Genomic DNA, 18,583 nt, shown 5'->3' with positions numbered 1-18,583 from the left:
CAGCTGCTGATAAAAACAAAAAGAATTTATCCAAAAAAAAAAAGAGGAGCACTATTGGCAATTTTAATATTAATCACTCACGAAGTAAGTAAATTTAGTGAATAAAAAATTATTTTTAGCTTTTAAAATTTTAAGTTTAAACATTGATATAATATTTATCGTTAATTAAAAATATTTAAATATATTATTTTATTTATCCAAAAAGAATTTTAATCACGACTGTTAATTATTTGTTGCCTATTTCCAGACGCCACCCCTTCATATTATAAGAAGAAGCCTAATGTTCCTCTTTCAAGTACCGAGTCACTTGTTTATTCAATTTGATCCATCATTTTTAATTCACTCCCATATAAGACTTTCATCAGAAAAAGAAAAATACGTTTTTGAACCATGGGATGATCTCATGTAATTCACGCCGTCTTATTTTTAACATTATATAATTATTATTCATATTAAAATAACACATATTTAATGTAGTAAAAAGTAAGAATACAAGAGGTTTAATATAAAAATAATTGTTAAAATTATTATTTTTTATTTAAGCGTCTAAAATATTTTTTCGATCAATTTAAATGTCTAGCATTTAGAAACATTTTTAGTTATCTAGACTATTACGATCGTTAAATTCTGTCATTACATAACATATGCAACCTCTATAATTTTTTTATTTAAAATAAAACTTAAAAAACCATTTTTTTTTAAAAAAACCTCATTCTTTTTCTGGAATTATAAAATAACCTATTTTTAATTCCTTTACTATAGTTGGCCATCATCAACACCGCTAACTAATCAAAATTCTAACGGCGTGTGATCGACTGAACACAAAAGATAGAAACCTCGTACTCAAACCTCTAATTGCAATGGAAATTGACGATAATTGAAAACTGGTGATCGTGAAATCTTGCATTTATATAGTTGTTGGGTGTTCAGTCGGTTGTAAAAGTAAGAGATTTTGGTCATTGAGTAATTGACCAGATACATGTGGTTGATGTTTGGCCGATTGATGACTTTGATAGCGGCTGACGGTGACAATGAGATTAAAATTCTTTTTTTAAAATTATAATTTTAAATATTTTTTTAAAATTTTATAAAGATAACATGTGTCATTCTATAATGAAATTTAATGATGTTAACCGTCTAAATACATAAAAATATAATGTTGAAAATGTTAAATATTTAGATTAACTGAAAAATAATTTAGATAAAAATAATATAATTCGGCATTAATTTTTATATAAAGCCAATATATGACAACTTTTTACCTAGTTAATTATAAAAGTGAAAGCTTTTTCATGATTCCCACTTTTCCAAGGCATAGAGGGTGAAGTAAGATCTGGTCAAAAGCAAAACACTGCTAAATACACCGAACCGTATATCGAGGATCATGTCCGCACACATGGTCCACGTGTCTTTATCTAAAGCCGTATCAAAATGATCTGAAGAACATTGCGCGCACAAAAGAAGAAGAGAATATTACCGTTTTATTCCTAATAGAATTAAAATTAACAATTTAATACTCTAATTAATAATAATTAAACCAATGCTTGAATTTGAAACATTACTGTCCATAATCTCAATCTGTCTGCTTAAATAAGCTTTCACTCTGAAACTTCTAAGCCCAACACCATGACAATTGACAAGAACAGAAACTGATAGGGATAGCAACTGAAACTGATCGTCTCCTCACTTCGTCCGTTGTCGTTTTTGATTCGTTTGCAGCTTTTAGGATTTCTTATTGGTTCTGGGTTTTTCTTTTTTAAAATAATTTTTATTTTTAATATCGTCTTGGACGTCGCATACGAGGAGAACAAAAACCTTTTTTGTTTTTTAGTTTTGCTTCTTAAAAACCTCCATTAATTACCAGAAACTTGATACAGTTTTCTCTTCGCTTTGGTAAAAATAGAGGGGGGGGGGAATAACTGAAGGATTTGACCTCAAGGAGAGAGCTTTGTTTTCTTTATATGGCGGTTGCTAAATACCCTTTATGTTTTCTTTCTCTCTTTGTTAAAGTTGGTTTTATTTTTCCCTTTAATTCATCGATCCGAAAAGACAGTAGACGATAATCGTTTTAGTGTGGCTCCAAACCGTTTTTCTTAGGCAAGTATTTTGGGGTTTTGTTTCTATGCTTAATTTATTTCAAGGTTAATTTCAGTACCCATTTTAGTGGGTTTTTGTGTGCTTTACTTGCTCGAGTTATTGAAGAACTATGTGCGAATTACTGTTTTTCGAAGCATCCTATTTTATTGCAAGAATATTGATTTGTTTCAAGTTCTGACTTTGTTATTCTCAAGCTTGTTGTAGGTTGTAACTGAAGTTTTTTTTTTTAATAAAATGGAAGTAACTGAATGATTTCTCACCTAAGATAAACGTTTAATTAGTGTAACTTGTCTTTCCATAGGCCGATTTCAGTTATTTCTTGAACTTGTTTCTTTGATTAGATCAGTGATTTTTAGATGATCTATTATGATTTGTTGAAAGATGGGTTTTCATTTTTGTTTCCACTTGAAGGGCGAAAATTATTAAGCAAGTAATTTTAGTCAAATTGAATGGAACGTTCAATGTTTTAGCAATTGTTTATGTTTATGTGTTGTTTGTTCGTGTATGCTAACAGTTGAGTGGCATTAAGGATGTCTAAGAGTGAAAATTCTGGTAGCCCTGGATGGAGTGCATCCTTTTTCATGCCAACTAAAGAGGATGTTGCTAGAGCAGTTGCTGCCGCTGCTGCAGCTGCAACTGCTGTTCATTCTCCCCGACCATCTGCTGTATATTCATTGAAAGATGAGAATACCGGTAGTCGATTCCAGAAGCTACAGCATCATGTTTCAAGAGTGTTAAGAGGCTTCTCGCAGTCCTCTGAAGTGAGACTTGGAACTTACAATCCGGAAATTCTGACTAGCCAAAAGCGTCAGTGGGCAAGCTTTCAACTGCAATATTTGGTACAGTACTTCATTCAAGTTGACATTTTTCTTGTTAATGCTACTCAGACCTGTGTATGGACTTTTCTCAGCAAGTAAATACCGAGGGATGTAATTTTGTTAATGTAGCTGTTATTTTAGTACAGCATTTACAACCCTTAATATGCCAAGTATTTTCTTGTCTAATTGTCATTCAGTATATATTTATTGCAAGGCATAATATGAGCTCCGATAAACCTCTTTTGTTTTACTTGTATATATTCATACTTCTGTTTAACTAGTAATAAAAAATCTCAAACTTGTTCTCATAACATTCTATTTCTAAGTGTGCAGGATCATAGATCTTTTAAGGAACCCTCAAGGTTGTTCGAGAGCATGGTTGTTGTTGGACTTCCTCCTAGTTGTGATGTTCAGGCTCCTCAAAGGCAATATGTCACTAGACAGTTTGAAGGTTCTGGGAAGCTGCGAAGTGTTCTAAGTTGTCAGAATAGTTCTCGTGTCGAACCTTGCCTCGAACCCCAGGTGGGTGTTCTTCATAAACAAGCATTTTCTTAAGGGCCTCTCATGTGGAGACAGGGAGGGGGTGGTTGGGGTGGGGCATGTCTTTGGATGTTGATTCTGTTCTCTATTTTCAGGTCTTATTTGTTTATCCACCAGAAAAGCAGCTGCCACTTAAATACAAAGATCTTCTTTCTTTTTGCTTCCCTGGAGGCATCGAGGTCGGCTAATGGTTCTTCTTCTATTTATTGCGGTAGTGCTTAATAGTGTGAAGTGTTCATGCTAAAAAGTGCTTATAGCTTATGTTGTCCTGTGAATACTCAGTTGAGCGAGTTTGTCAATTTAGCTTTTGTTTTTCTCCTGCGTAAATATACCTGTGCATTATAGATGCACATTTAAGCTGGTTTTTCTAAATTCAGTTTGTTCAATTTTAGGTTCATGCTGTTAAGAGAACTCCTTCAATGAGTGAGCTGAATGAAATTTTTCTTTCCCAGGTATTTTTGCTAAAATCTACCTTCCACTTGAATTTTGATGATAGATTATATAAAGCTGTTTGCCTTTGTACCTTCTCAATCGTCCTTCTTGTGGAGATTTACCATTAAAAAATCATCTTAATGAGTTCTAGATTTATTTAATTGAATGCTGCAGACTGCATAGTTTGATTTTATCACTTGATTATGTCAAATGTTAAATCTCTCATGTCACAATTCATGTCTTGCAGGAACACCTAAAACAAAGTGACCTGTCATTTGTATTCCGGTTACAGGTAACCTTGGAAACGTTATGTTATTTGTTTCTATAATGTTGAATTTCTTTTCTCATTGTGTTGTTCTGTTTTAAGTTGTGTTGCCTGCTGCTTATATGATCAAAGCTTGACGTGTTGTATGTTGATGATCATTCTAAAGTTCATGCTCCTATCTGAGCTATTAATTTAGGCTAATGTGTTCTGGAACTTTGTTGAACTCATTTGGTCCCGTTATTTTTTGATCCCAAAATCCTTGTTATTGTCTCTAATCTCTGCTAACAGATTTAGTTTTAGTTGTGATTGTTATTGGGAGTTGGGACATATAAGTATATGTATTCTGAATCTTTTACTCATTTGTACGCTATACTTGAATTACTAGATCACTTACTATAGCTCTATTAGGTGTATATTTGTATTTTTAATGAAGATAGTGTTTTGTTGTTTACTTCATATCTTCAATTGTTTATAAGAAGTATAATTTCTACTTCATTTATGATTTCCTTTATCATGACATTGTAAACCATGGTAGCTGTTTTCTTTTCTGTGACTTTTCGCTCTCTCTTTCTCTCTAGGTTGCTGATAATTCCACTTTGTATGGATGCTGTGTGTTAGTTGAAGAATTAGTACAAAAGCCCTCTGGATTGCTTTCCTTGACTTCAGATAGACAACCTGCCTACCCGTCTCTGAGTCGTTATGTAATGACCACTCGCAGATGTTATTGCATTCTTTCGAGGCTTCCATGCTTTGAATTGCACTTTGGTGTTCTGAATAGGTGTGCTTTATTAATATCAGATGCAACAAATGATAATATGGATCTTTTAACTTATTATTATTGTTGTTTCCATTAAGAGTACAATCTAGATTTATTTGGACTGAAACGTCAGTTAAGATTCATGCATTATTTAAAAGTCCTACTTGATGAAGTTTCTAGACTGAAATCTTGAGATTTGATGCTAGCAACATGGTTTAGTTCATCTTACTGATTTCATAACTTCTTTATCTCCTTAAAATTTTCATGCAGCATTTTTGATGAAGAAAGGTTGGAACGATTAACAAAAAGCATCAGTGATATAGATTTGGAGTTGTCTGAGAATTATAGCAATGAAGCAAATATGGATGATGCCTTAACGGAGCAAGAAGCAATGGAGGATATGCAGAATGCAATGACTGGAACCTCCGAGTTAAGTTCTGAAGATTCTAAACCTGGAGGTACTGATGATGGGAACATTTCGGACCATCAAATGCTTGAGAGGGACTTTGAATCAAACAAAGTTGTTAATTGTGATAGTGTTGTTACAGTTGATCTGGAAACGAAGACATTTAAAAGAAAAAAAGAATCTAGTGGTGCATTTCCTGAAGATTGTGATACTGATGTTGATGATTTCACAACAAATAAGCAAACAGCAGAACGGCATTTGACAAATGCGGTTCTGCCTTTTCTGCGCTATTATCAATATGAAAGTTCCGAGTCTTCTTGCAGGTAGAATGCTTTGCAATGCTCCTAGTATCATTTTTATGGACATTTACATGGTGAACTAGTTTTATATTGTTTTGCTGAAGCATGCTTTTGGGTCCTTCACATTCAGGAGTCTCATCTTTCAGGTAACATTTTGATATATTCGATATTTATTTTCTGTGCAGTTTTCAAGGTTCTCCTTGTGATGACAGGAATTTGAGGAGTGATGTTGATGATACAGAAACAGAAGAGGCATCTATTTCTGGCCAGGAAGATTCCAGTGATCACCTTGATATCCTTGAATGGGCTAAGGTTTGAATATGCCATGTTTAGTAATTTAAGCTATTAACCTTACTCTTATGCCATGCCCCACTTTTTTTTTCTACATCATAGAGAGTAATTCCCCACAATTTCCAGGCAAACAATCATGGATCATTGCAGATACTGTGTGAATATTACCAGTTACAATGTCCAACAAGGGGTTCAAAACTCAGGTTTCATCCTTTGGAGCACCTTCATCCACTGGAATATCATAGACCTGATGAACAAGTTCTGCATATTGCTGGCTCAACCATTGATTTGAGATCTTGCAATACAAGTCTTGAAATTGCTGAGGTAACCGTGATTATTAGTTTCATGGGATGGGATAATGTGCATTCCTCATTTCAAGTTTGATGGTTAAATTCCATCTCACTATTATCTTCTTTTATCAGGCATACACTGCACTTTTGGCAGAAGAAGAATCAATCGCTATGTCAACATGGGCTGTTGCATGCACATGTGGATCTCTGCGGCTTGAACATGTAAATACGTGTCCCTGCTTATTTACAGAAGCATAGCATGCTGCCTTAGGTTTTCTTTCAAGTTGATTTTAATGTAATGCTTGGCTTTTTGGATGTCATATAATAAATTTTGCTCATGTACTTTAATGTGAAATTTTAAAGATTTAACATAATTTTTTTATGCTTTTTTGAGATGGCCTATATATCTAGTGGTGAATGACGGTTATGTTCTATTGATTCTAAATTTTGTTTCTATTCCGTAATCTATGAAGTCCAACCATGATTTAAATCGTAGAATTTGTTGTTTATGACCTGTTTTTTTAAACCTTGTTCTATTTTATATTGTGATGTAATCATCAATCACCATTTATCTGTTTATTTATTTGCATGTGTGTCATTGAGTTGTTCTCTCAAGATATGATGAGCATTAGTGATTTCAATTTGTTTGGTCTTGTATAGATTGTTGAGAGGGTTGCTGAATTGTTCTTCTTATTCGACAGGTGTTAACAGTCTTTGCTGCAACATTGCTGGAGAAACAGATTGTGGTTGTTTGTTCAAATTTGGTATGGATTAAATATCATCGTAATAATGGTAATCTATTTTGAGTTGACTATGTTTTAACTACCGCTCTTTACTTTAAAACCGGATGATCGTGTTGCTATTATACATTCCTAACTTTAAAACAAGTGTATCTCCTTCCTCGTCCTTTGAGGCTAGTTGCATCCATTAGCTTGGAACTTTCTATAATTAGATTGTAGCTTGGAGTTCACATGGATTTGGGTTCAAGACGACATCTTAATTTTTTTTCCTGAGAGTTTCTGTTTGATGTTTATGACTTATATTATTATATTTGAATGATATGGATTATTTCGTGTATTTTTTTTTTCCTTAAGTGGTGATAATTAGAAATTTAGAACCTCTGGATTTATGTTAGATTTTAAAAATTTGCAGGGGGTCTTATCTGCTCTTGTTCTGTCAATTGTCCCTCTGATCCGTCCATTCCAATGGCAAAGCCTCTTGATGCCGGTATAATCTCTTAACAATCTTATCTGATATTTAGACTAGTCATATTTTTCTGTACTTACATTCAAAAGTTTGCAGGTTTTGCCAGATGATATGCTAGACTTTTTAGATGCGCCTGTTCCTTACATAGTAAGTTTTCAGAAAGAAAAAAAAGCCTTAATGTTGCATGCTTTATTTATTGCACTAGTGCTCAGTGCACAACGGGTCACCTAACTCTTTTAACTGAATCTACATACTTGGAAAAGACTTGGTTATTGTCATATATGAACTCATAAAGTCTCTTGGCTAAGGTTTCTCTCTAGTTATTACCTGGAAAGTAATAAGATCTCTCTGAATAAGTTATCTCCCCCATAAATTTGTTTTCAATGAAGTACTCGTCAATTAAATTTTACTCATCTCTAGGTTGGTGTAAAGAATAAAACCAGCGAAGTGCAGTCAAAGTTGGCCAATGTCATTCTGCTTGATGCTAATAGGAACCAGGTTTGCATCTTCTCTGATGTTTGCATTACAATATGGCATAATAATGTAATTTCATAATTTTCAGTTTAGATTCTATATTCTATATTTTTATTTTCAATATTATCTCCTTTGCTGCTAGAAGTGTTTATGTTTGACGAGTCCACTATACTTTCTTTGCATTTCCTTTCTCTCTTTTAAAAAAAATTATATTTGGGTAGTGTGCTTGCCAAATTATTGTTTGAATGGTTTGTTTTCTTTTTCTTTTATTTACCATTGTGTGTATTTAATATTATATTTTCCATTCTATTCTATTAAAAAATATGATAATTTTCATAGATCAGTTTGATTTTTCTCAGATCAAGAGGAAAAAGTTAGTCACACTGTAAAAGCCTGTTTTCTTGCTTAGCAAGCAGCAGACAAAATTCTAGTTTCCATTCCGCATTTGAAGAGGATATTTGTTCTTGAGAAATATTTTAGGTTAAGATCTGGGCACTTCTGTTCTGTTCTAATTTTCTCATTGCACGATGTGATAGATAAAGGCATCCACAATACCACAACTGCCACAGCATAAGGAGCTCTTTGCATGCTTAAGTCCTTATCATGCAAAGCTTGTTGGTGAAAGTTATTTGGGGAGGAAAAGACCAGTATACGAGTGCACAGATGTGCAGGTATGCCTTTTGTCACCCATTTCAGTTTTGGTTTTTCTAATCAATCTTAAATCCAAAAGACCTATTACTAACAACTTCACTTATGATGTATCATGAAAAATTATGCAATTCAAACATTCATGAGTGTGGTTAACTAATGTCTGAAATTTTGCAATACCAACTGTTCACAATTATATTGTGAGGTCTAACTAGAAATTATATTTTCTACCATCTTGAGGTGGACTAGACTACCACCATTTTTAATGGGGAAACACACTACCACCATTTCTGAAGTTTATAAAGTTGATCATGTCTCTTTATCGGTAAAATATCCATATGAACCATTGAATCATCTCCTGTTTGTTTCATTTTGGGTTTTGCATGATTGTTTGCTCAAAATCATCTAATGAAGTGCTGCTGCCATATTTCAGTGGTTTGCTAATTGTTGTCTTGATGATGTTAATGATTAGATTGAAGCTGCTAAAGGTTTTCTCTCGGTTTTAAGATCATACTTGGATTCGCTTTGCTCTAACATGCGTTCACACACAATTACAAATGTACAGTTGAACAATGATAAGGTTTGTGTTCCGTTGCATTCAGATATTTCAGCCAAGCAGCTTTCTTTAGGTGCTTTTTTGGTATATGGACAAACCTACTATGCTGTTTTACTGCTGTTGTCATACACTAATTTGTCAACTTTTTTAGGATTTTCTATCATAGATATTGCTGTTACCCGATCCAAATTACAAGTTTAATGTAAAAGTAATATTGATTGCATAGGAGGATGGAGTTGTATAATGCAGTATTATGTTTTATTGTGATACCTTGTATTGTTTGAAAACAAATGATAAAATCCTGAAGTTCTTCCATGTTCAGGTATCATTGCTTTTAAAAGAGAGTTTCATCGATTCATTCCCCAGTCGTGATCGACCATTTATGAAGGTGAGTCCCTCATTTCCCTTGACTAAATCTCTAGATATTTGCCTCAGCTCCTGATTTGAAAACAATTATAGTATATTGGACCTTGTTTCCATCTTCTTTCATTTCGTTCAGGATGATTATTTCCATATTCACTTTTTAAGGTGCTTATGTTAGCATGTTTGGAATATACATACTGACAGTTTCTCCCCCTCTCTCTCTCAGCTGTTTGTAGACACACAACTCTTCACTGTACATACAGATCTTGTTCTCTCATTTATCCAGAAGGAATAGGACAACAATCATCCAAAGAGGGCCTGCTATTCCAGTGTTGTAACTTGGACATAAGTTCAGAAATGATTGTATAATGTCAAAGTATGTTATCAATATCAGCCCCCCAAAAAGAATGTTATAGTTTTGTAAAAGTATATGTTTATTTTTCCTTGGACCCAATTCTCCCCTTGCCATTTTCTACTGGGCACCATGAAATTGAAAGATTATAACACTTCAATGAGATATTATCCTGAAATGGGATTTTGATCAAGTTGTAGCAGGAATAGTGGAAATTTAGCATATGCAGGTTAAGTCAAATCTAATGTTTTTATACCCTTTTCTTCAAGGACATGGTTATTGTTGGTTTCCCATTTTGCTTCGTCTCCTAAATACCAACAAAAGTGTCAATAAATTTCATGGAATTCTCGAAACTTACGATCGAGCTTGATTTAAACCATAATGCTAGCTCATGCAGTTCTAATAGGACCACCAGCAATTTCGTGCACAGAGATTCTTTTAAATTCCTTCTGTCAGTTCGAGAGAGTAAGACACGTGAATCTGCTTGAGCACAAGAAAAAAAGACGGTGAATGAGTTTGGGAGCAAAGGCTTTTGTTTTCTGCTGACCAAACTATTTTTTTGAAAAAAGGAACCATCTTTAAAGCAAGCAGCAGACTTGGTTTTAATGGTGCACAATCTAGTGTCGGCTCAATAATCTATCAAAGCCTTCTGGTTCGGTCATTGACTAACAATTCTGACGGGAGTGAAGCTCTTTTTTGTTAGTCTTGAAATGGTAATCAAGAGAGTCAAAATAGTCGATAATCTGAGCAGAAGTGTATTACTCTTTAACCTATTGAGACAGACCTTGTGCTGATACCGTTGTGTGATCTGATGGTAGGGCCATGGCTCCATGTGGCTCTCGTTCCGTAGACTCGATATAGAAAAGAGTCAGAGGAGTAAACGTGGGCAGAATTAATGGAGTTTGAACATTGATATTAATTAGTGGCAGATTTTTCAAGCTTTTGTAATCATAGAGGCAGAGAGTAATGAATGAGAATTGAGAAAACAAGCAAATTCTTGGCAAAGTGGGAAAAATGGCAATGCTATGGCCATAAAAACTTTGCTGAGATTACAAAGACATGAGTGACCACAATTTTTTCTTCTAAACTGTAAAAATGGTTACAGGTGTATCCTGTTGTTGACCCACATTGGACATTTGAGTCATGCAGTTGGAGCCCTTAAAGCTAAACCAGTGTGAGTGGTGGCTCCAGGATCATCAATGAAGGCCAATATTTCCCACTACCTCACTGAATCATATGATCCCAAAGATTTCAAAACCCAGTTATGCAATGCAAGTGGGTTCTACCAAACTCTGCTGAGGGAGAAGTACAGGGTCAGTTGATAAATGTATGCATTTAGTTGTATTATTCATAAGCCTCCAAAACCTCTTGTATCCAAGGAATACAATGGGGAAGTGCCGTACTTGTGGTCACGTGGGTAATCTAATGTCTTTTTAAAGGTGGTTTGCTTGTGTTTGAAGCTGACAGGGGAGATAAGGACAGCTCTGAACAGTGCCAAAGAACCCTTCACTTACTTTGTACCAACACCTGCCAAACTTATAAAACTACAACAGTGCGCGGGATTTAAATGCTAGTTCTCAGGGTTCCTTTATTTCCATTAATCCAGTCTCAAAATCTGTGATTCTCCAACTATTATCCCTTAAAAAAGTCCTCCAACTTCTTTCCCCTCACATGAATGCTTGATATCTTTCCATGCAATACAGTTGTCCTGAAACGACAAGGAGAAACAAAAGTATCACTGTTGAAAACAGTTGTGTCCATTTTAACCTCTTTTGGACCCTCCATTAGCTTGCTATTATTATTTTAGGACATAGGAGTGATAATGGAGAGTTGCCATAGAGCGATTAGCTGAAATAGTTATATAAATTATTATATCACCAGTTTTTCATTTAAAGAATATTAATCCTTGGGTTTAGCAATGCAATAAGTTGATTCTATCATCACCCTTCACTAATAAAATAGGCATTAATGGTTGAAAGTTAAGACAGTGCCTAACTGAGGTGGTTTGGTTTCTGCAGATTGCAGACTTTAGCTACTTTACAAGAGACAGACGAACCAAAACCATGTTCATCTCATTTGAGAATTAGGGAAAAACAACAAACACAACATGAATATATATTTATACTACATTGAGAAAAACAAAAGGTAAATAATCATAAAAAAAAGTGGTAAGAGTTAACCTGGTTAAGCCCTAAAAGTACCCTAGAATTAATCTTTTAAGTTTCCAGTTTCCCAAAGTTGAAAAAAGATTTGTGTAGTGAGTGGGGGAGAGTATACTGAGCGTCTGACGTAAAGGAACAGAAAAAAAGTAAAAGAGTTAGTAGCAGTAACAACCCAAAACCGTACTAACTTCTGATGAGGCATTTGGCCTTTAGAGTTTAGACACCAACACCAAGTGTTGTAGGTTAAAATAATACTAACAACAATAATGATCTCCTTTGTTTTTACAGTCTTTTTTAACCCACTAAACTTTAGTTTATGGGTTTCAGAAGTGTTGTCAGAAAGACAAGAGCTGCAACTGAGGAGCAGCTTAGCCTGCAGGACCAGAAAAAGCACCAGAGAGGGTTCAGTCATAATATGAGCCTCTGCTCTCTTCTCAGTTCTCTCCCTCAGGTGTCAGAGGGAAGAAAAAGAGAGAGAAAAGGTTGCTGGCATTGGCAGCATTAGTTTTTTTTTTATCCATGAACAGAAGATTCTGCAGTGAAATGGTCCCTGAAATAAATATACGTACTCTATATACACAGTCTACATCAGCTTTCAACAGCCCAGGCTTCTTAAGTAACAAGTAATGCACCCACCCAACAAACTTGCGCTTACAAAAAAACCAAACCGTTTCACTTTCAATCTTTCTCCTTCATGTTTGTTTCTCTTTCACTCGTCTGTTAGGTCTGAATAACTGCCCTTTTTCCCTCACCTTTCTTATTTATTAGCTTTGCTTAATTTCAACAAATTTGTCATTGTTCCTCTCTTTGAATGATGAGTGGAAGAAACAGGTTTCCTTTTACTGCATCTCAGTATCAAGAGCTTGAACACCAAGCTCTAATCTTCAAGTACATGGTCTCTGGCGTCCCCATACCACCTGATCTCCTCTTTACCATCAAGAGAAGCCGCTTGGATTCCTCACTTCCTTCAAGGCTTCTCTCTTACCAGCCTCAACATGGTAAAACCCCAGAGTTAACTCACTTTTTTTTACTTTTTCCATTTTGGGTTTTTGACAATGAGTTTCCTGTTGTTTTTTTGGCAGTTGGATGGAACTGTTTCCAGATGGGATTAGGGAGAAAAGTGGACCCAGAGCCGGGGAGGTGTAGGAGAACCGATGGAAAAAAATGGAGATGCTCGAAAGAAGCCTACCCCGATTCAAAGTACTGTGAGAGACACATGCATAGAGGCAAAAACCGTTCAAGAAAGCCTGTGGAAGTTAGTAGTAATACAACAATGGCAAACCCTTCAACAACAAACCACAACTTCTCGTCATCGATCACCAAGACTCGCCCTTCTTTTTCTTCTCTTTCTTCCATGTCCTTGTCTTCTGAGTCCCAACAGCACCACCATCAACTTCGCCACCATGGTTATCATTCTCAGGTCAATCATCCCTTTATGTATCCCCATGCATCGAGGCCTCCAGGGGTTGGCCTGTCACCTCAAGAGAACACCACCCATTCTCTTTTGGATTCTGGCTCGTACTCCCAGACAAACACAGATTACAGGTTCCATTACAAAAGAATCTTGGGATTTCTTTTTTACTGTACTTGTTTTCATTTACTGCTATTATTTTGCTAATGAGATTTGTTTCTTGTTTTTTTTTTTGTGAAGAAGGAACAGTTATGTGTATGGGCTGAAAGAAGAGGTGGATGAGCATGCTTTTTTCTCTGAGCATTCTGGTACAATGAGGAGCTTCTCTGGTTCTTCTGTGGATGATTCATGGCAATTTGCACCACTAAAGATGAGTTCTCCTTCCTTGAAGCAGAGGAGCTGCTCTGGGTTACAGAGTGAATACTCTTACTTGCAGCTTCAAAGCCTCACCGATCACAGCACAAAACAAAGCAAGCAGGACGATGATGAGCCTTGCTACATCAGATTTGAAATGCCTAATGAATTGGAGAAAGGAGAACCCCCAAAGACAGTCCATCGTTTCTTTGATGAATGGCCACCAAAACAAAGGGATTCATGTCTGGATTTGGATGATAAATCATCAAACAGCTCATCAGTTTCAACAACCAGGCTCTCAATATCCATCCCTTCAACCTCACATGACTTCCCCATTTTCAATTCAAGAGCTCATAATGGTATCTATTTTTTGGCTGGTTTTTGCACCTAGCCACACGTTTATTAATTTAAGACAATTAACTCCTTTCATATTTTAATTTGGTCTGAAAAACTCGAGATTTTTTTTGTTTTTGTTTCTGCAGATGGTTGAATATCCAGTAGTAGGTTTCTGCATTAGAGGACAGTGATGTACTTAGTGGGATCACTTCTGTGAATTCTGACTGTTTAGTAATCTTGCCTTTGTTTTTTTTTTTGGGTTAAATGAAAGTTGGGTTGTGTTTTCCCCCCTTATATTAATGAAGTATCCAATGACTTGTATGTTGCTGGTTTGATGTTATTTTCCTACTGCAAATATACAGTTCATAAACATTAAGACTGGAAACATGGCCTGCTGGTAGGTAGGGATGGACGAACATGATTTTATGGTAAGTGTGAATTTATAAAATTTTATGAGATGAAAATATATTTTTAATCGAAAATACAAAGAAAATATCTTATATGTCCGCCATCCTCCGTCCATCCATCCCTGCATGCAGGTAACATGTGGATGTGTTGTTCTGAGGGTTTTCATGTTGGCTTTAACTTGAAGGTTCAAGCAGGCACACTTAACCTGCTGCTTATTGTAATAATAAATAATAATAGTTGGGGTCCCCCTGGCCGATTGTTCTCCGGATTTGCTAATTTGTCGCTTTTCTGTACGCCTATGTATTGAAGTTTGGCAAAGCCAAGCGGAACCAAATGGTCCACTGAAGATACCAACACTTGTGCCATTGTTTTGGGAGAAAAACAAGATAATAATGTCTTAAAAACACCATTGGAATGCTCCATAAAAGCTTGGAATTAGTTCTCAAAAGGACTAATATTATACCATATCATCTTAAGTTGAGAGCTTTGGTTTAGGCTTTTGAGAAAACATTCCACTATTAAAAGTAGAAAGAAGCATCTTCCATTCCATGCAAATGTAGTTGCAGGTCACTTTTCACCATGTTCATCTTCATCTTTAGTGTTCCACTAAGCCCATTTTTGTTTCCATCTCTTTCTTTTATGTACTGTGCTCTGCCTGCTTTAGTGCACACCGGTATGTAACGTAATGTGCCTGTAAACACCGAAAGTTTCCCGCACAAACCACCTTTCAATTGGTATTTTAAACCAAAAGCAAATAAAGAAATCAAAAGGTTCATCACTGTTAAACAAAAAGCAGACTAAAGGCAGCTAGATTGGTCCATAAACTACATGTTTCATTGGAGGAGACAATGGTATTCAAGTCATAACCTTCAGCTTGGGTCGATCAATGAATAAAAGCAAAGAAGGTGAGGAAAATAAAAGAGAGGAGTAAGCCTGCAACAAGGTTGTGGTAGTTGGGTGGGCTGGCTTGGCTTTGCCCCATCAGTAGTCAGTTTTCTGCGACTGACGGGTACACTTTTTATCCTCCACGCACGCACGCACGTACTCAGTCTCTGCCTCTGTCTCACACTCCAAGTTCTTTTTCTTTTATGTCAGTCGGTCCCCCACATTTTTTTAATGGAAATACTCTGTCCAGAACGTTGAGCTTTCAAATATAAACTGAATAACTAAACCCCGAAAACAATATCTCTATCCTTAAAAAGGGGAAATTTTTATTAGTCTTTTTTAACATTTCTACAAATTTTAGTTTGGTCCCTTAAACAAAATTCAAACTTTTTTTAAAGGCATAATGTCAAAAAGTACTCTAAGATTTGTTAAAATAATCACTTTGACTCATATTTTTTAGAGTATTTAAGTCTCAACATTTTGTTTTGAGACAAAATGACCTCTAATTTGATGAAAATCATTTGTTGACTAACTATTAATCAACTAACGGATAAGAGTTAAAGAGATTATTTTATCAAACATTATATTTTCTTAAAAAAATATTATCTTATTCATTCCTTATTTCTCATACTTCTAATAAAATACAGTTTTTTAACATAGCTCCATGATAATATTTGCCATATTTTGAACAAAATAAAATTACATACACCTTACAAATAGTATCGAATGATGGCACTACAGTTACGTGGTGGGGTGATTAATATAGAGGGCCTTTTAGGCCTACGTTAGTGACCTATTTTTGTTGTTGTGAAGATTACAGTTATAAAGATATAGACTTTGCTCCACGTTCCAAGGTATTGTTGTTTTTCACTTTTCCCCCTCCTAAATTGCATCTCTTTGTTCGTTCAATTCAAATCCATGCTTTTTGTTTGATCCTTAACCAGATAAATAGTATCATAGGCAAGTAATCATTCCATTTATTGTTTGAAAGGCTTCTTTGAATTGTCATCATCAATGGAACAAAAACAAACTACCAAAACCAATGCCCCCAGGAAGGTTTGTTACCCACACCTTTAACTTATCATCTATATATGGTTGAACTTCAGCAGTCGATCATTTTTTCTAAGAATTTCTCTCTTTTTGGGTTTCTGTGGGTATTCTATTGCAGATGAAATTTGCACCAAAAGCTCCTACTCGCCGAGCACCGAAGCTTGAGGTTAAAACGTATATATCATTTGGCACTTGGAATTGTAATGCAAGTCGTCTGTTTCATTGCTTTGAGACCGACTTATTAATCTGCATGCTTTGTGGTTGTTTTCGGGTGGGTTTCAGTGAATCGGCGGAAGACACTGATGCTGCTCAGGCCAGGGATTTGCTAGAGCGTTTAAATGTACATGAGTTTCCAATTTATTATTGCCATTTTCCTTCATGCCATTGGTTTCCCTGTTATGTTATTCTCATTTCATCTTTTTTCATTATTTCCTCACAGCAAATTTCTGCAAAGACAAAGCCTAAATTTGAAAGGAAAGGTATATTCTTTATCTATTATTTCATAGTGCAAGGACTTCTTTCACGCATTGTTTTGCTTGCTTTATTGTTCGTCATTATTCTTTCCTATTATGTGCTCAGAATCTCGTGTAATCAACGCCTTAAACAGGCCTCGAATTAATGAAAATATCTCTACTGTTACAATTGCATTTGGACTTAAACCCAGGTTTATGAGTTACTTTAATATGCCTGGTACTTGTGATTGCAAGTTGTATTAAAAGACCTGGAATTTAAAAACTTTACATGCACTCCCTATAAGTTGAAAACACTACTGTTTTCTGCAACCCAAATGCGAGTTCTTAATACGCTTTTCTTGACATGCAGCTGCATCTTCACAAGTTGCATTTGGTTTTGGAGCGGCATCAGCATCATCTTCGATGAAAATATTTGGTGGAATTTCCAAAGGTTCAAGTCGCAGTAGAGTGGAAACATTCAATGCCATATATATTATCCTTATATGCTGTTTCGCTAGTGATTGAGATTCATTTCAGTCTGATATGTAGTGTCGATGTTTCTATAGGTAAAGTTCCTACATCAGGATTGAGAGAGGAGAAAGAATACAAAGAACCATGGGTGTGTATGTAAACTTTGGATTATTTATTCAAGCCATGATGACCCGTTTTCTAATTCTCCATTGATCCTTGATTGTAAGGTATATTTAGTTTTTGGTTTTCCTTTATTTGGATGTTTCTGCAGGATTATTACAGTTATTATCCTCTAACTCTTCCTATGAGGAGACCATATTCAGGAAATCCAGGTTTGTGGTTAGTTTCGCTTAAAGCTAAAGGATAGGGCATTGTAGTACAGACAGTAACACAACCATTTTGGAACGAACCGGGCATTGTCGTTCACATAACTTGTTAATATATTATGTTGAATTTACAATTGCAGAGTTTCTTGATGAGGAGGAGTTTGCTTCAGCGAATATAGCTTTCGATGAAAGTTCAGTCGAGCCAGCCGTAGATCTTGGTCTACTGGTTAGTTGCTTAGAAACTGAATCAAACATTACATTCTGCCTGGTTTCTTTATGCTGACACTCGCTGATGATCGGCTACCAGGAGGAGAATCCAGAAGCAACTATGTTCTTTATGCAGTTACCACCAACTTTACCTATGACAAAGCAAACAGGAAACACATCTGGCAAGAGATCAATACCAGTTCAAAGCCAGCTGTGAGTGTAGGTTCTGGAAAGAAGACATGTGGCTTAGAAGAGATACCTGCAGGTCTCATGGGTAAAATGCTAGTCTACAAAAGTGGTGCTGTCAAGTTAAAGTTGGGGATACCTTTATGACGTGAGCAACTCAACATTGTGAAAACCTTGTCATGATTCCCTGAGACCCTGACTTTTTTTAGGAGTTTCGGATTACTCGATGATAAACATTTGGTGGTTATGATTCTGAACTTTTCTCTCTCCATTTGATGCAGGTTACTCCAGGTTCGAATTGCGGATTTTCCCAAGATGTTGTAGCTGTAAATACTGCAGAGAAGCATTGTTGTGTTGTTGGGGAGCTTGAGAAGCGTGCTGTTTTAAGCCCGGATATAAATTCTGTCTTGGATAAATTGGATGATCTTTGATGGCTTTTGCTTGTTCAGGTTTGGTTAGTAGTTTATTCAAGAAGGAATTTAAAAATAAAATTGTTCTGAAAACATGAGTACTCAGTGAAGGTTAGAGGTTCAAATTCAAC

The 18,583-nt window shown here is 35.6% G+C and overlaps 3 protein-coding genes across 7 annotated transcripts; all 3 read left to right on the top strand.

Annotated features, from left to right (window-relative positions):
- Positions 1–1,610: 1,610 nt before the first annotated feature.
- On the top strand, positions 1,611–9,991 carry LOC120156878. 2 transcript variants are annotated; one of them, XM_039168143.1, is made up of 20 exons: positions 1,611–2,097; positions 2,612–2,936; positions 3,249–3,437; positions 3,551–3,634; positions 3,848–3,907; positions 4,135–4,179; positions 4,731–4,930; positions 5,180–5,367; positions 5,458–5,638; positions 5,800–5,926; positions 6,032–6,229; positions 6,328–6,417; positions 6,897–6,959; positions 7,348–7,422; positions 7,498–7,548; positions 7,822–7,899; positions 8,412–8,546; positions 8,996–9,103; positions 9,402–9,467; positions 9,669–9,991. In XM_039168143.1, exons 2-20 carry the CDS (start codon positions 2,628–2,630, stop codon positions 9,735–9,737), a joined length of 2,316 nt encoding a protein of 771 aa, XP_039024074.1. In that variant the 5' UTR covers positions 1,611–2,097; positions 2,612–2,627; the 3' UTR covers positions 9,738–9,991. The 2 variants fall into 2 exon arrangements, with proteins under 2 accessions (XP_039024074.1, XP_039024075.1); XM_039168144.1 differs by having other exon boundaries at positions 1,613–2,097; positions 5,180–5,325; positions 5,512–5,638.
- A 2,482-nt stretch (positions 9,992–12,473) lies between these two features.
- On the top strand, positions 12,474–14,296 carry LOC120156881 (growth-regulating factor 1-like). Of its 4 annotated transcripts, XM_039168148.1 has the most exons (4): positions 12,474–12,954; positions 13,039–13,501; positions 13,608–14,080; positions 14,204–14,296. In XM_039168148.1, exons 1-4 carry the CDS (start codon positions 12,768–12,770, stop codon positions 14,209–14,211), a joined length of 1,131 nt encoding a protein of 376 aa, XP_039024079.1. In that variant the 5' UTR covers positions 12,474–12,767; the 3' UTR covers positions 14,212–14,296. The 4 variants fall into 4 exon arrangements, with proteins under 4 accessions (XP_039024079.1, XP_039024078.1, XP_039024077.1 ...); XM_039168147.1 differs by having other exon boundaries at positions 12,474–13,501; positions 13,617–14,080; XM_039168146.1 differs by having other exon boundaries at positions 12,474–13,501; positions 13,611–14,080.
- Positions 14,297–16,361: 2,065 nt separating this feature from the next.
- LOC120156882 lies at positions 16,362–18,583 on the top strand. The gene is made up of 10 exons (XM_039168149.1): positions 16,362–16,406; positions 16,519–16,574; positions 16,683–16,740; positions 16,840–16,879; positions 17,223–17,303; positions 17,419–17,471; positions 17,595–17,655; positions 17,790–17,875; positions 17,957–18,190; positions 18,324–18,583. Exons 1-9 carry the CDS (start codon positions 16,365–16,367, stop codon positions 18,071–18,073), a joined length of 594 nt encoding a protein of 197 aa, XP_039024080.1. The 5' UTR covers positions 16,362–16,364; the 3' UTR covers positions 18,074–18,190; positions 18,324–18,583.

Source organism: Hibiscus syriacus, unplaced genomic scaffold, assembly GCF_006381635.1.
Source record: "Hibiscus syriacus cultivar Baekdansim isolate YM2019G1 unplaced genomic scaffold, ASM638163v2 tig00111238_pilon, whole genome shotgun sequence".
In the NCBI taxonomy this organism is placed as follows: domain Eukaryota; kingdom Viridiplantae; phylum Streptophyta; class Magnoliopsida; order Malvales; family Malvaceae; genus Hibiscus; species Hibiscus syriacus.
This window is presented reverse-complemented; position numbering and strand designations above follow the sequence as displayed.